Source organism: Pinus tabuliformis, chromosome 2_2, assembly GCF_031772625.1.
Source record: "Pinus tabuliformis cultivar Carrire ecotype Pingquan chromosome 2_2, CPIR1, whole genome shotgun sequence".
In the NCBI taxonomy this organism is placed as follows: Eukaryota; Viridiplantae; Streptophyta; class Pinopsida; order Pinales; family Pinaceae; genus Pinus; species Pinus tabuliformis.
The window spans coordinates 85,362,727-85,379,180 of NC_142300.1; the positions used below are offsets into that span (position 1 = coordinate 85,362,727).

The 16,454-nt window shown below is 39.7% G+C and overlaps 1 protein-coding gene across 8 annotated transcripts in view; it reads right to left on the reverse strand.

The window, feature by feature from the left end:
* Positions 1–14,059, reverse strand: part of LOC149191548 (SET domain-containing protein) — a 411,000-nt gene extending 396,941 nt beyond the window's left edge. For 5 of the 8 annotated variants that reach the window (XM_089404329.1, XM_089404328.1, XM_089404327.1 and 2 more), the window contains exon 1: positions 13,840–14,056. In XM_089404329.1, the coding sequence (XP_089260455.1) occupies positions 13,840–13,887 (48 nt within the window). In that variant the 5' untranslated portion in view covers positions 13,888–14,056. Of the gene's footprint in view, positions 1–13,839 lie in introns of all 8 variants that reach the window. The other 3 variants (XM_089404325.1, XM_089404324.1, XM_089404322.1) reach the window with 2 other exon arrangements.
* Between the last annotated feature and the right edge of the window lie 2,395 nt (positions 14,060–16,454).

Below are 16,454 nucleotides of genomic sequence, written 5' to 3' on the forward strand. Positions count from 1 at the left end.
GGGCATTGCTGGGACAGCGAAGGTCAATTAAGACTTCTCTGGGCAACTATGATATCCTAAGGAAATTTTAATTTTGCCCTTAGGGTTCTACTTTTGACTACAGCTTTCCCGAATAAATCAGAAAAGACTATGTAACAGCAATGCACATTCATACAGCAGTAGGTATCCTTCTATGCATACATGAATATAAAGATTTCTACAGCAATATGATTCTTCAATCAAATCACAACAATTTAGGGTTGACTACCCAATAAACAGTGAATATATCCAACCAATAATCCAACAATATGGCACTAATTTTCAGTAACAACAATTTAGTAAACCATCCTTCAACTCTAACTATGTTATACTAACCAATACAAGTGTGTTATGTTAATTTACTCTCTATTGTGTTGTTCTAAGCTTACTGTAACAAGAGTCTGAATTGCCCTGAAGATAACCGCAAACCTAGAGAATAGTTGCAATTTCTCAAACCTGTTTGTCGGAGATAGTTGTTAGTCGTGTTGCACAAAACCCTGACAGGATGTCGCAAAAGAGCTTGCACAGCTGCCCTAATCAACCACACAAAACTCGTTTAACACAGACTGACTTCGGGATAGCCGCAGGAGACCTTGATCTAACACACAAAGATTCTAATACTGCTGCAGACTTAAACAACTATCTGTATTAGAGCTCAGTATCTCCTCTAATGGATGGTCGTAGCCTTGGGATGTTTGATCGTTGACTGGCTTATTGTTTTGACCAGTGACACAGAGACGTCCTCAATTGTACCTTCGTTGCCCAGAAATGCGAGATCTTAGATGAGTAAAGAATGACAACGAATCTTCCACAAAAATCCATTTGATAAGCCAAATAATACTTGAATGATCAGTCACATACGAATGTTTCCAATCAATTTAAAGGATATCTAACTAGGGTGGAATCTTTCACCATCGAAATGGGAAAATACTAGTTAGGGTGGGATCACGTCCACCGAAACTAAACAAAGGAAAATATGGGTCTTAAAACCCTCAAAAGCCTCAGTTCAAGAAAACAAAGATAACTCAATCCAATTCAATGATGGGAAAATGATTCCATCTTTCCTTTATTTATAGATTTTCCTTGTGGGGGTTCTTATCCCTAAATTAATGTGAGAGGCTACAAGTGCAACCCCCAATTTGGGCTTTTTGCCCCAACTACCCCAAAATTTATCCAATGTTACCCCAAAACATTAGATAATGGGTTTCCCCCCTTATCAATGACTATAGCCGACGAGGTTGGATAGGCTGCTTCGTCCTCCCTTGGGCCATTAATCCATAGGGAGCATTACAGCCCCCCCTCGCGACATTGCTTGTCCCCAAGTAATGACAAACCTGGGTGCTGCAAAATTTGCCCTTCTATCTCTAAGAATGAGAACTCCTCTTCAATTTTTACAGCATCCTTCCTTAGTTTTTGCAACCCAATAATAAACATGTTGGTGAGAGATGTCATCATGCCATAGTTGTTGCTTTCACCAGAATAAGCAAAGAAAGTACCCTCCATTAGTGCCACAGGTGTAAGCTTAATCCAATTTGTCACATCTCCAATTGCCCATATATTTGGAATTGTACTTCGAGAGTACTCCTCAACCTTCACAACACCTAAATTATCATACTCAACACCAACAGCATCAAGGTTGAGACTATTTGTGTTAGGCTTTCTACCAACAACAAACAACACAACATCTACTGTCAATTCATCACCCCGATCTATATAGACCTTAATCCCCCCTTTTGTTCTTACCAACTTTGACAAGTTTGTATTTGGGTGTAAATTAATAAACCTACTTTCAAGGTTCTTTGCCACAACAACTTGCATTTCATCATCAAAACCTCTTAGAGGAAGTTTGCATCTATAGAATAGATCTACTTTGGCACCCATCCCAATCCAAATGGTTGAAAATTCAACAACTATGTGTCCTCCACCAAATATTGCAGCTCATTTTGGTAGCTCTTCCAGACTTAGTGCCTCATTTGAAGTTATTGTTGACTCCTGTCTAGGAACATTTAGGCACGCAGCTCAACTACCGTTGCAATTAAAATATGCTTAGTTGTGTAGTATTTTGTTGCAATATGATTTTCTTTGTGGTCCTTGTCATCAGCCTTTAACCTGTTTTTGCCAAATGTTTGCTCCATATTGGTGCAATCCCTGGATTGAGGGTAAGACTCCAATGTGACTTCAGCTGGTCTACTGTGGGTGGTCTTAAGGAGCCTTTTCCTGAGTGTAGATTCAGGGACAAAATACATCTAGTGTTCATAGAAAATGATCCCATCTTCTACCTTGTACCTGTCATCAAGGATGAGACCATCCACTAATTTGCAGGCAAAATTATTTTTGGAGTACTCTACTAAGAGGTGGGCTCTCCAATCTCTCATGAGCGTGCATATGTCAGGTCCAATGTCCTTTTTGCATTCCAACTCATAAGCTTGTAAGTTGCTACTTGACGATCTGGGGCTTGCACTTCTACAAGCTGCCATGCAAATTACCTCGTCCTGCTTAGGTATGACCTCCATTTGCTTGGTTGTTACAACTCAGGGGCCACCATTGGTCATGCCTCTTAATACTACCTTGCTGCCATTTGGGTCTCGGAATTCCATTTCCATCACTTGGTAGTTCATTACAAATCTTCCTAGCGAGTACAACCATTGTACTCCCAACACCACATTAGTATCTGCCAATTCTATCACATAAAAATCATCAGTAAGTGTATAATTACCTAATGTGATGCTCAAACATGGAACTACCTATGTGCATGTCATATTATACCCATCAGTTGCCCTCACTTCAAAACCTTCAAATTCCTGGGTAGGGATGCCTCTCCTTACCACCACGACTACATCAATGAAGTTGTACGTTGCTCCACCATCAATCAATGCTATGATTCATTGTCCTTTTATGACACCCTTGATTTTGCGGGTGTGATATTTAGGGACTCTTGAGAGGGTGGTGATAGTGCCTCCTTCAATTTTTGGATGTGGCTTCATGTCTCCCTCGACCTCTTCCAAGGGCAATACTTCTTCGAAAATGCTAGGCTCCTTGCTTGGTGTCGATGTTGTGTCATTTTCCTTGTCGCTATCAGACACTACTTCAATGTAGTTAATCCTTCCCTTTCCCAAACATTGATGACTAGATTCCCATGGCTCCTTGCAAGTGAAACAGAGTTTCTTTCTTCTTAACTCGTTACAAGTCTCGTCATCCAACAGAGTCTTCTTGGTTCCATCTTCCTAAGATGACTTCTTGTCCGTATCCCTTGGAGGGTTTGTGGTGTGGGTGGAGTCTTCACTTTTGGTGCTACACATCCCGTATCTCGAGTCTTGGTGATGGCCTCCAACAATGTGGTGGGTTTGAAAGCCTTGACCCACTTGTACAATGGTTCAACTAGACCTTCTACAAAGAACATAACCAACCTCTGTTCCGAAATATTTGTCACCATGACTACCAATTGCTAAAATTTCGAGATGTAGGACTCCAGCGACCCAGTCTGCTTGAGCTATGCTAGCTCTCTAAAGTGTATATCAGGATCCTTTTGGTCAAAACGCTCTACCAATCTTCGAGTGAAGTCCACATATGAGGTTATGTTGGAGTGCCCCAAGGTGACCAGTCCATGGTACCACCATTCATGTGCCTCCCCTTCCAAATATAATGTGGCAAATTGGATAGTGTATGTTTCCTGCATGGGATTAAGTCGGAAATAGGTGTCCAACTTTTGTACCCAAGCCCTAGCTGAGCATTTAGATGATCCATCAAAAGAGTGAATGGGTAGTTTTCCTACCTTTCACATCAGACCCTGATTAATGTTGCCCCCTGGGTCTATTCTTGTATTCGATGTTTTTATATTCTTGGAAAGATATGGTTGCTCGTGTATTTTCTTCTAGTGATGCATACTCTTGAAAGTATCCATTATGATTTGTTGCGCCTTGGGTTGTCACTGGTTAACCGTCTAAAAATTGAGGAAGTAAGGGCCTATGATTACTTCCATTGGTTGCCCTAGCATTAGATTGTGCAAAAGTATTGAAGGGGCCAGGATTATGGTTGCTACTCCCTTCAACACTAGTCTTGTTACCAACATTCAAACCATTAGCAACATTGTCACTTAGATTGTTTATGGTTTGGATGAGTTGCGTCATTTGTTGTTGTCCCTGGGCCATCTACTACAGCCCTTGCACCAACAAACTGGTTATTTTTGTCTGCACATGGATTATCACATGCAAGAGGTCATTAATAGTCGGTCCTCCTCATCCTTCCCTATCCCCCATGATTGTACTGTGGATCAAGGTTACTTGGGAGTGGGAGTGGGAGTGAAAACGGGGGGCAGGAGCGGGAGCGACATTTTCAAAAGCTCCTGATTTGGGAGCGAATCGGGGAGCGAATTATATATATATATATATATATATTGATGCATATATGTCAACAAAAGCATGTAGAATGATGAATTAGATATAAAAGGCATAAAAACATAGATTGTACCATATAACATCAATCATCTAGAAGTTATAATCTTCATCAACCACGTCCACAAGTTAGTAACATACAACATATTGAGTCTCATGATTCATCAATCTTAAAGTTTCAAGCTTTCAAAATTCAATACATAACATTTATCATCATTGATCACCAAAATTATATAAAAATTCTAACATGAAATGAAAGGTTATAAAATGAAATTAAATGAAACAACTTTCACGAAGCATCATATTCATAATTCATTACCAATGAGTTATAATTGCCAACTTCAAACTTCAAAAGACAAGTAAATCTATTACCTACAGCTTCCTCTTGCCGCCACGAGAAATGTCTAATTTCTAAGCAGGTCGTGGTACTAGTGGTCTTCTAAGAGTCTCTTCCCACATAGTTGCACAACATGAAGGCACATGCCCTCCACGTGAGGATGTAGATAGAGGCGACAGAAGCAAAGGAACAATAGTTGGAACTCAAGCACTAGCACTGCTACTAGATGGTGGGATCGAGGGTGGCATGATTGTTGTTGCTTCATCATCATCTCTCAAAAGTTTTGCTTCCAATTCTTCAAGATGTATAGTGCCATCCTCCAAATTATCATCCTCTGGGTGGTTGTCCCAAATTTTATATGTTGGATCCTCATAAGCCCGATCACAATAATGACTCAACAACCTCAAGTTGTAGTGCACATAAACCAAGCTTTCTGCCTGGTTTTCATTGAGTCTGTTTCTTCTCACATTATGTATGAAGTTGTAGGTGCTCCAACACCTCTCTGCAGAAGAAGTATTTACAACCTGTGAGAGAACATTTTTTGCCAATTTTGGCAAAAGTCCCATGCCGCCATATGCTTCCCACCATGTGAGAGCATCAAATCTATCTCTATCTTCCATTGCATGCAAAGAACCAAACAAACCAGTGCAACTGAAGTATCTACCTAATTCAAGATGCAGATTAGCACACTCCTCCTTGTCAGGTACCAACTTGTCTAATGCTTCCATATATCCTTTAGATACCTCTGGATCTGTATGGGGTTTGATCCTAACCCCACCCCCAGGTGCAAGTTGGCCCAACCAAGATGGAGAGTAGTATTTTGGCATAAGGATATATGCCAAGGCATGTAGTGGAACATTAAGTTTATTCCACCGTGCACACACACAATTGTGAATCATTGTATACAAGTTGGGATCATTTTCTTGAACAATATCTTTTATTTGCCCCAACATGCTATCCATCCGCTCATACACCTCCCCAATTATTGGTTTATCTATATCTGCAAAATAAACCATGTTATAAATGGGCTTGGTGAATTGCAATACTTCCCTCACACGTGCCCAAAATAGACCATCAAGAGCGGTCTCCTCCACTTGTTCAAAACCTTGCTTGTAAACTGCGGTTGGAGCCCTGTCCTTTAATACATGCCAATGTTGACTTGATACCATGATAGCCAATGACTCTCTTACCTTCAAAAGGCGCCTGAAGGTGAAGTAATATCTAGCAAATCTAGTCTTCGCAATCTTCAACAGCTCCAATCCTGAATGAATGTAGAAAAGCCCATGGGTATGGCTATGATTTGTAATAAATTTTATCATTTTTTTGCCTCTCTTGTACAAATCACCAATCCATTTGTATTGTCGGTTTTTGTTCTTAATAATATCATGCATCAAAAGGTTCATTGTGTGAACCAAACAACCAGACCAAAATATGTTGGGGTATTTATCCTCAATAATTGCTCTTATTGCCTTACAATTAGCAGCATTATTAGTGATGACTTGGATGACATTGTATGGCCCAATACGTTCAATTGTTTCAAGTAATGGTTCTGCAATGTTGATGTCGATCTTGAACTTCTCTAAATAATCATATGCTGAAAGGAAGATGGCACCACTAACAGACACAACAAGAACACTTACCAATGGCTTGCCTTTTACTTTTGTCCATCCATCAGATACAATGGACACCCCATGCTCATTCCAAGAATTTGTCATTTTACTCAAAGAATGTGCTATTTTTGCTTTTTCATGATCAAATCCAATTGTTCTAGCCATGTCATATCCAAGGCTCTTGTATCTTTTAGGGGCATAATTTATGGCAAAAACCATTTCATGCCAATAAGGTGAGCGAAGAACATTGAATCGTATCCCACATGCATAGAGAAACCGATAAACTTTTGAATCCACATCATTCCTACACCCTTCGTCAAGGAAATCTAATATGATTCAACGCCTTAACGAGATGTTTGTTCTTGTGCCTCCATATCCACTGCCATGGGAGGATGTTGATGGAGTTCTTTGTGCATGTGATTGTGAGCTATGTTCAAAGAAACCCTTTGATTTTTTAGATTTGTATTGGGCTTCCTCCTCTTCCCTTATGTATTTGGCTCTTTGTGTTGCTGACACACTTACACAAGCTTTGATTCCTATTTGTTTATCTCCATCCCATGGCCTTTTCCCACAAAGGTGCCTTCTGGCATGGGTGTATGAACCTATGTAAGTGTTGTTGCAATGGTTGCATGTAAATTTAGTGGTTCCACCCCCTTTCCCTACTTCAGACCTAGAAACATATTTCCACAATGGGGTTTGGTCTTGTTTAGTTTTTGGGGCCTCATCATCTCCACTCTCTTCCTCCTCACCAAGGTACTCCTCTCCAGGGTTTTCATCAAATCCACTATAACCCACTTCTTCATCCTCTTCATCATGATCAACCCTCCTTCTACTCTCCAACACCATAATAACAAAAAAAAGAACCAACAACAAGAAAATGCCAAGCCATATAGCCATGATGTTTGAAGTTTTGAGTCTGCAAAAAAATGGAGGAATGGGAATGGGAAATAGAGAAGAGAACATTTTTATTTAGCAATGAACATATAAAAAACAAAAATGCTAGATTAGAGTGTAGATCCTACCTCTTTGGCCTTCAATCCCAAGCTCCAATCTCCCTTGCAAGCTCCTCAAGCTCCTTCAATCTCCCTCCTCAACTCAAGCTCCAAGCTCCTCTCTCTTGCTCTCTCCAAGCTCCAAACTCTCTCTTGCTCTCTCCAACAAGACAAATGGTAAATAATGGGAGGGGAGAGGGCCTTTTTAACCTTTTCCCCCCTCCCCTTTCCTCCCTGTCCACCACCCGTCCCTCTCTATCCGTCGGCCGACCCTCCCTCTCCGTTGTGCAGCCCATTTTGCCCATTGATGGGAGCGAAATTTTAAAAGAGGGTGAAGTCACTCCCCGACTACTCCCTCTTTTAAAATTTCGCCCCCGGAGCAAAAGGGAGCGCTCAAGGAGCAATCGCTCTCAAAAAAACAAGGAGCGAAATTTTTTTAAAGGGAGCGATTTCAAGAGCGCACTCTCGAGATCGCTCCCAAGCGGAGCACAAATCGGGAGCGGGTTCAAGGAGGGGGAGCGCTCCACCACAACCCTGCTGTGGACAATTCTATGTTGCACGAAACTTCTAGGAACCCAGCATTTTAGGCCGTACCCGTACCCGAAACTCTGAAACTTGGCCGAAACTTGACCAAAACTATACCATCATGTAATCATATATGAGACTTAATATAGACTTGTTTTCCTTCTAAAATGTCATCTATGGGTCTTATTCCCTTTTTTCTTGCAAGATAATGTGTTATTCACTTATTTATTTATATATATTTTTTAATATATACATATATGACATTTCGGCTAACGTTTTGGCCAACGTTTCCATTTTTGGGAGATGACGTATCTAAACGTACCCGTTTCAGAAACTCCGAAATGTTTCGGCGTTTCATGCAACTTACAAATAATTCTTTTCTAATTGTATCGTTACTTGTATCTTCTGGAAGCATACGAGGCTCATACATTCACAAACTAGAAGGATGCACAGCTTTGATACCACTATAATATCCTAAGGAAATTTTTCCTTAGGGTTCTAATTTTGACTAGGGTTTTCCCAAATAAATCAAAAAATAATATGCAACAGTAATGCGCATTCATACAACAATATGTATCCTTCTATGGATACATGAATATAAAGATTTCCACAACAATATGCCCAAGAAACAGTGAATATATCCAACCAATAATCCTCCAATACATCATTGATTTTCATTGTCAACAATTTAGTAAACCAACCTTCAACTATAACTATGTTATGTTAACCAATCCAAGTGTGTTATGTTAATTTACTATCTATTGTGTTGTTCTAAGCTTACAATAACAGGAGTCTGAATTGTCTTGAAGATAACCTGCAGACCTGGAGAATAGTTGCAATTTCTTAGACCTGTTTGTTGGAGATAGTTGTTGCTCGTGCACAAAACCTTAACTAGGGGTTGTACGAGTTTCCTTGACCAGCCGCAGGGAGGGTCTGGATTAGGCCGTAGTACCTTAACAAGATGCTATAGAAGACCTTGCACAAATGCCCTAATCAGTCACACAAAACTTGTTAACACATATGGACGTCAGGATAGCCGCAAGAGACCTTTATCTAGCGCGCAGAGATTCTAACACTGTTGCAGACTTGAACAATTGTATGTACTAGAGCTCGGTAGCTCCTCCAATGGATGGCCACATCCCTAAGATGTTTGACCGCTAACTATCTTGTTGTATTGACCTGTGACGCAGTCAACAATTTAAGGTTGACTGCCCAAGAAAGAGTGAATATATCCAACCAATAATTCACAAATACATCACTGATTTTTAGTGTCAGCAATTTAGTAAACCAACCTTCAACTATAACTATGTTATATTAACTAATCCAAGTGTGTTATGTTAATTTACTATCTATTATGTTGTTCTAAGCTTACTATAACAGGAGTCTGAATTGTTTTGAAGATAACCTGCAGACGTGGAGAACAGTTGCAATTTCTTCGACCTGTTTGTTGGAGATAGTTGTTGCTCGTGCTGCACAAAACCCTAACGAGGGGTTGTAGGAGTGTCCTTGACCATCCACAGGAAGGGTCTGGATTAGGTCGTAGTACCTTAACAGGATGTTATAGAAGACCTTGCACAGATGCCCTAATCAAGCACACAAAACTTGTTTAACATAGATGGAACTCAAGATAGTCGCGGGAGACTTTTATCTAGCATGCAGAGATTCTAACACTATCGCAGACTTGAACAATTATATGTACTAGAGCTCGGTAGCTCCTCCGATAGATGGCCACAGCCCTAGGATGTTCTGACCGCTAACTATCTTGTTGTATTGAACATGTGACGCAGTCAACAATTTAGGGTTGACTGCCCAAGAAACAGTTAATATATCCAACCAATAATCCACCAATACAGCACTGATTTTCAGTGTCAACAATTTAGTAAACCAACCTTCAACTATAACTATGTTATATTAACTAATCCAAGCATGCTATGTTAATTTTCTATCTATTGTGTTGTTCTAAGCTTACTATAACATGAGTGTGAATTGTCTTGAAGATCACCTGCCGACCTGGAGAATAGTTGCAATTTCTTGGACCTGTTTGTTGGATATAGTTGTTGCTCGCGCTGCACAAAACCCTAACTAGGGGCTGTAGGAGTGTCCTTGACCAGCCGCAGGGAGGGTCTGGATTAGGCCGTAGTACCTTAACAAGGTGCTATAGAAGACCTTGCACAGATGCGCTAATCAGGCACACAAAACTTGTTTAACACAGATGGACCTCAGGATAGCCACAAGAGACCTTTATCCAGCATGCAGAGATTCTAACATTGTCGCAGACTTGAACAATTGTATGTACTAGAGCTCAGTAGCTCCTCCAATGGATGGCCATAGCCCTAGGATGTTTGACCGCTAACTATCTTGTTGTATTAACCTGTGACGCAGAGACATCCATAATTGTACCTTCACTACCCAAAAATATGATATCTCAAATGAGTAAGGAATGACAGTGAATCTTCCATAGAAATCCCTCTTATGAGCCAGATCATACTAGAATGATTGGTTGCAGACGAATGTTTCTAGTCAATTTGAAGAAGGACGCCTGGCTAGGGTGGAATCTTTCACCACTAAAATCAAAAAAGACTAGCTAGGGTGGGATCACCTCCACCGAAGCTAGACAAAGGAAAACAGGGGTCTTAAAATCCTCAGAGCCTCAGCACAAGAAAAACAGAAATAACTCAATCCAATTTGATGATGAGAAAATGATTCCATCTCTCCTTTATTTATAGATTTTCCTTGTGGGGGTCCTTATCCTTAAATTAATGTGAGGGGTTATAAGTGCAAACCCCAAGTTGGGGGCTTTGCCCCAAGCTACCCCAAAATTTATCCAATGTTGCCCCAAAATATTGGACAATGGGTTTCCCCCTTTATCAATGACTATAGCCTATGGGGCTGGATAGGCTACTTCATACTCCCTTGGGCCATTAATCCATAGGGGGCACTACAACAACAGTGAGGTCTCTTAGGGAAACCACTAGGCAACAACGAGGCATGTTAGGGCATCTCTAGGAGCAGCAAGGCAATAGTGAAGGCCTGTTAGAGCATCTCCAGAGGTAGCAAAGGTCTGTTATTGTATTCTAGGTAGCAAAGTCTGTGAGGTGCAATCTGAGGAGTGAAGGACATTGTTAAGGTGTTTCCTGAGGCAGCAAAGAAATTGATGATCTTGTAAGTTGGTTATTTGTGCATTGAATCAGCCGAATGTACAATGTTGTTGATAGGATTAACTGATGTTGTAATCCCTATGTATATTATTGGTACATCCAATAAAAGATTGCCAATGTTTATAAATTGATGAGACTATACAGCAAGGTCTGGTGGTGTAACAACACTAGGAGTAAGATTGTGAATTTGCAGCCTGTTATGTCCTATTGATGTTGTTGGTAAAATCAACTACTTGTTTACATTGTAGTGCATTCAATATCATCTCTATTTGAAATTAGAATAAATATTGTGATATTGGTACAATTTTGTCATGTGCTCTTTTCAACCCTAAAGGAAATATTACAACCCAGTCAACTTGTATGTGGGCCCATATGGCGAGGGCACCCTATCTCTTGAATTGTCCATAAATACACACTCAAGAGTCATTCGTAACTCGTAAACCTGTAATCTACTTGATCATTCATGAGCCTATAAGCCTTGTTCTTTTATAAAGTGTTTATGCCAAAAGGCACCTATATCTTCGGTGTTCATTTGTGCTTTGGGCATCTCTCTCTCTCTCCCACTTGTGCTTGGGCATCCTACCCCCAACGCCCCAACCCCTCTCATGCATGGCTTTATATCTCTCTAGCTCTACCATGGATCATCTCTAACACTGGTATTTATTGTTATTTTGATTGTTAATGATAGGTATCTCTAGGGTAGCATTGTTATTTTCTCCGATTATTACAAGTATTAGAGTTCGCCAATGGCTACATTCAATCCTTTTCTCTCTCCTATGGATCTCAACGTGAGTTGTATGACTTTAATTTAAAAACCATTCAGCCCTTCTTACCCAAATCTTATCCAACACTATCGAGACACAATGGTACCAATCTTGATCTGTAAACTGTCGTGGATATTCCGCTAGAACAATTTGTCAAATCTTAGATTCATGCATATTATTTCCTTAGATCCAAAATTAATTATTTCTAGCTTATTGCCTGAATTTATGAAATGACTAAATCAAAAATGAAAGAAATCAGTAAAAGAACACATCGTCCACACAAATAGACACAAAATATATCTTGGGAAACCTAATATGGGAGAAAACCCAACTAGAAGGTGAGGCATGTGCTCTTCTCTCTTTGCTTCAATTTTAAAATGCACATACAAAGGAATGAGAACTCACTATGGAGTTACCTTTTGACACTATGGCCTGAACGGTTGCTACAGAATCATCCTCCTATGTTATTCTCTCAAAATACCACTCCCAGATGTTTTGCTCGGTTATGGACCAATGATACTAAACAATCGAACCCCTTCTCCTCCTAGTAGCCTGATATTTAGCATAGCTCAATAGCCATCTAGGGTTAGAGTTTTGACTTCCTCAACCCTCAATTAGTGATAAAGTTTTGGACCTTCTAGAATCTTCTTGAAAGTCCACAAGTGGGTAGCCCCACATATGTGAGTAATGGGGGTTGACATGACATCCACTTGTAACATGGTGGTCAACAACGTAGGTCAACTTGCGGGAGACATAACTTCCAAGTACAAGCTTTGGTTGAGGCGATTTTTGCACCGTTGAAAAGGCCTCAAAGTGTAGCACTGTGTCGAGGGAATGGAGCTAAACTTGCAATTTTTTAATCCCAAAATATACCATTTGATTCCTCAAAATGGCTCCAAAAGGTTCTGAACCCCCATTTTCCAAACTAAGACCTGCCACTAAAATGGTCCCTACAAACTATTTGCTCCAATTTTTCCATGCAAAGAGTACCAAGATAGATGACAAATTGTATGATGATCCAATTGCAATTAAATCTCAATGGTAATCTACGTAGAATCAATGTAGGGAATGTAATTGCTGTGACAACAGCCTATCTACATTGAGGTCTGGTTAGTTTATTTAATGTTTGGCCAGATAGGTCATCCTACACCTGCCCCTCTTTCCAAATTCCAATATATGACCAGGGAGTATATCATCAGTTTGTTAGATCAGACAACCCGGGACTACGACACACCTACATAAGAGGTTACGAGATCCAAACATGAAACGGGCATTCTATATTGGAACAAAAAAAATTAATAATAATCTAATATAATGAGATCTTATGTTCGTCCTCTATAGCCTCCAATCAACCTGTATAGCCTGAGTGGATTCTAAAATAGATAAATACAACTGTATGGACTGTAATCATGTATTTATCTGGTGATAAGTGATCACACAAAACCATATTCAACATGATTTTTTGGGTTTTTTGACACGATGCTTATTATTATTAGCGAGTGGAAAACATGCCCTTCCGCACTCTCAGAAAATGATCAGCTTGCACAGGTGATACGGCCACGAGAAATAAAACGTGTCTCTGAAGGCTCGAAAATTTGTGGGGTATGAAATGCCCCTGCTTTCGAACAAATGAAGACCAAAGTTAACTGTATGGATTTTGTGTTGGTTTTCTTATGATATACAATATTCTGAAGATTCTTATTGCTCTATTTGTACTTGTAGGAGGCGTAGGGAATGATATTTATAGCTCCCTGTCGTGGATAAATTTAGAAGATTGAAATGTAGACCTGTGTATGCATTGTCCTCGAAAACATCTCTTGTTTAGAAGCCCTACGTATGTTTGTTTTTTTTTCTGATTTTAAACTCTGGAATTTAATATGTTTATGCGAGAGTCACCGTCAAACACGAATGAAAAGTACAAATTTTCTTCTTGCAATTGCTATTCTTACAAACACGTCTCTGAGAACATGGCTCATTGACGGGTGAAATACCAGGTTTTTTTTATAGGAATAATTAGCGGAAAAACTCAAGGACAGAGATGCACCTGCAACCATTGCACAAAACTGTCCAGCTTGTCCTGACAAGTAGCCATGTCGTCAAAGTAGCCTCCACTGTTCCACTGCACACTGCTCTGATGCAGACTCTTTCTCCCTCCTCCTCAAGTTGACATGGGCTTATATTTCATTTTTCATCCGCAAGTCCACATCCATCCAAAATACACCCAAAAGAGTATTTATAGTGTCCAAAATTGACCTTTTTCAAAAGGGTTTTCATGTGAAATAAATATTGCTTTTCATTGTCATAGAAGAAGGGGTGGTGGTGGCGGCGGCGGCGGCGGTGGCGGCGGAGGCTTCAATTTGTTTGATAATTGTATGTTATAATATTTGCTGTTTTTATCTTATACCAACCCCAAACCCCTTGTGTAGTTAAGGAATAAAGGGATTGTAATATTATTTTTCTTGTGTAGTTAACTATTATTTTTTTAAAGTGATATTTTATTGTTATAAAAAAATCTGTGTTAATTTAGTAATTTTTTTTGTTTTATATTAATTATTAATAATTTTATATAATTTTACTTTTCGCAAATGATTATGGAGTATTTTTTTTACATCAATTATGTAGTTAAAGAATAAAGGATATTGTAATATTATTTTTTAAAAGCGGTTGGGAACCTCAGAAATCGTCTGAAAGGTCATTTGCGTGCGTTTTATGGCTACTTGACATGCCCAAGCTGGGTAACCTGTGTAGACATCAGAAATAGCCTAATTTGGCCCCACGAGGACCGGAGGGGCTCAACTGTTAAGGAGAGGATGCTTAAGCACAGGCTCGACTGATAAGGACCTGCAACGGGGCTCGACTGATAAGGACCTGCAACGGGGCTCGACTGAAATCAAAGTTATATAATAAAACAACCTGCCTTTCTTCTTCTTTCTCTTCTCGCTTATTCGGCCTTCCTATTCCTTAGCTTGTCCGTGATTGATCGATTGATGGGACCACGCCAGCGGTGTGAAGCAGGTGAAATGCTGTATCGGACAGAATTTCTCAAAAGGGTGTGGCGCATCTGTTGTGGGTACAGAGAGTCATAGGTTCAAATCCTGTCACCTTTATGCGGTACCGACTGAGCACCATCTTTTTTTTTTGGTAGCAAAACCTATCAAACTCAGGTGTTAAACTAACAGTGAGGACAACCATCTCTGGCTGTTATCCGCGAATGTCGGTTTGACTCATCACTGTTATCAAGGAAAACCACGCCACCTGTAATAACCCGCTGGTGGTCCGTAAGGGAGCAGGCTTTCACTCCTACCAGATGCCTCTGGGTCTTGGGCCGTTAACCTGTTTCCTTACGTCCGAGGAAGACGAGCTCTTAGCCAAGCAGAAGCAGTTTTACGGCATACTCGAGGGCGAAGTGGGATTTTATTGTTATGGCTAAATAGGTGTTAATTTAGTATTTTTAAATATTTTTATAAATGATTTTTAAAGTGATATAATATTTATATTGTTAAAAGAATGTAATAATGTAAATGTAGTAGAAATTTATATTTTTTTTTAACTGGTCATTATATTAAAATAATCTTTTATTTTATCCTAGTTTTATAAGGTTAGTGAATAATATATAACTTCTATGTCAATTATTGAATATTTTTCTATAAGATAAATTAATTAATTAAATATTGAATAATTATGAAATTTAAATTTTTATTATGGGAGTGACTTTGGTGGATAACTTCGATCAAAGCACATGACATGATAAGACTTCATGCCATTTTCGACTCAGCGATTCATTTATGACCTTCACTCTTTAAGGCGCCACTGATAGCGCATTATGGATTACAATAATCCCACTCATTGCAGATAATCTAGAGTTTTTGATAAGGGGGATTTCCTCTAATGTGAGGTTATAGTTTCTATTTTATTTCAACTCATTTTCTCCATGACACTCCTCGCTCCCGCCATTACGTTCAATTGGAACTCCCCTTCTCATGCGTCTATGTGTGATCTCTTCCCCCTGGCTTTTCTCACACTTTTGTTGGTTCTGTCAAATAGGGAAGGCTTTGCTCCAGCTTCCTCTAACTCTTCATTATTTATGTGGATAGTTTCTCCTTCTTCTTTGGCTTCCATTTCTGTCATCCCTATGTTTTGAGTTTTCTAAATTCAATTCCTCCAGCTACCATGACGAGACAGCAAACCCATTATCACCAAGAGGGGAGGGAGGATATGGTAATGTAGGTGGTTCTCGAGCCAGATTTTACATTGAATTGTCACTCGGTCAATATCAAGCTCATACCCTAGCTGAAATTCAAGAAGTTGAAGAGGAGGTATGTCACAAATGTTAGTTCATTTTGGATTCAGAGGTTATGGAGGGAGTGGTAGCTTGGATTCCAGACACTTAAAACACTAGAGGTCGCTAGAACCATTACCTCTACACAATTGATCATTACTAGCAGATTAAAATTCCTATTGGGAAGGTCCTCATTGACAGAAGACGAGCACTCGATAACCTCACGAGCAAGCTCAAGGAGTCGAATATGTTACTCATAGATATGGAAGGTCGGTAGGCATGTCTGGAGATGGGTTCACCTCCAAGTTCTATAATGTCACCCTACAACAAGGAAACAAATTAGTCCATCAATTTGGACACGTCCTTGTCTTCTTCGTGCC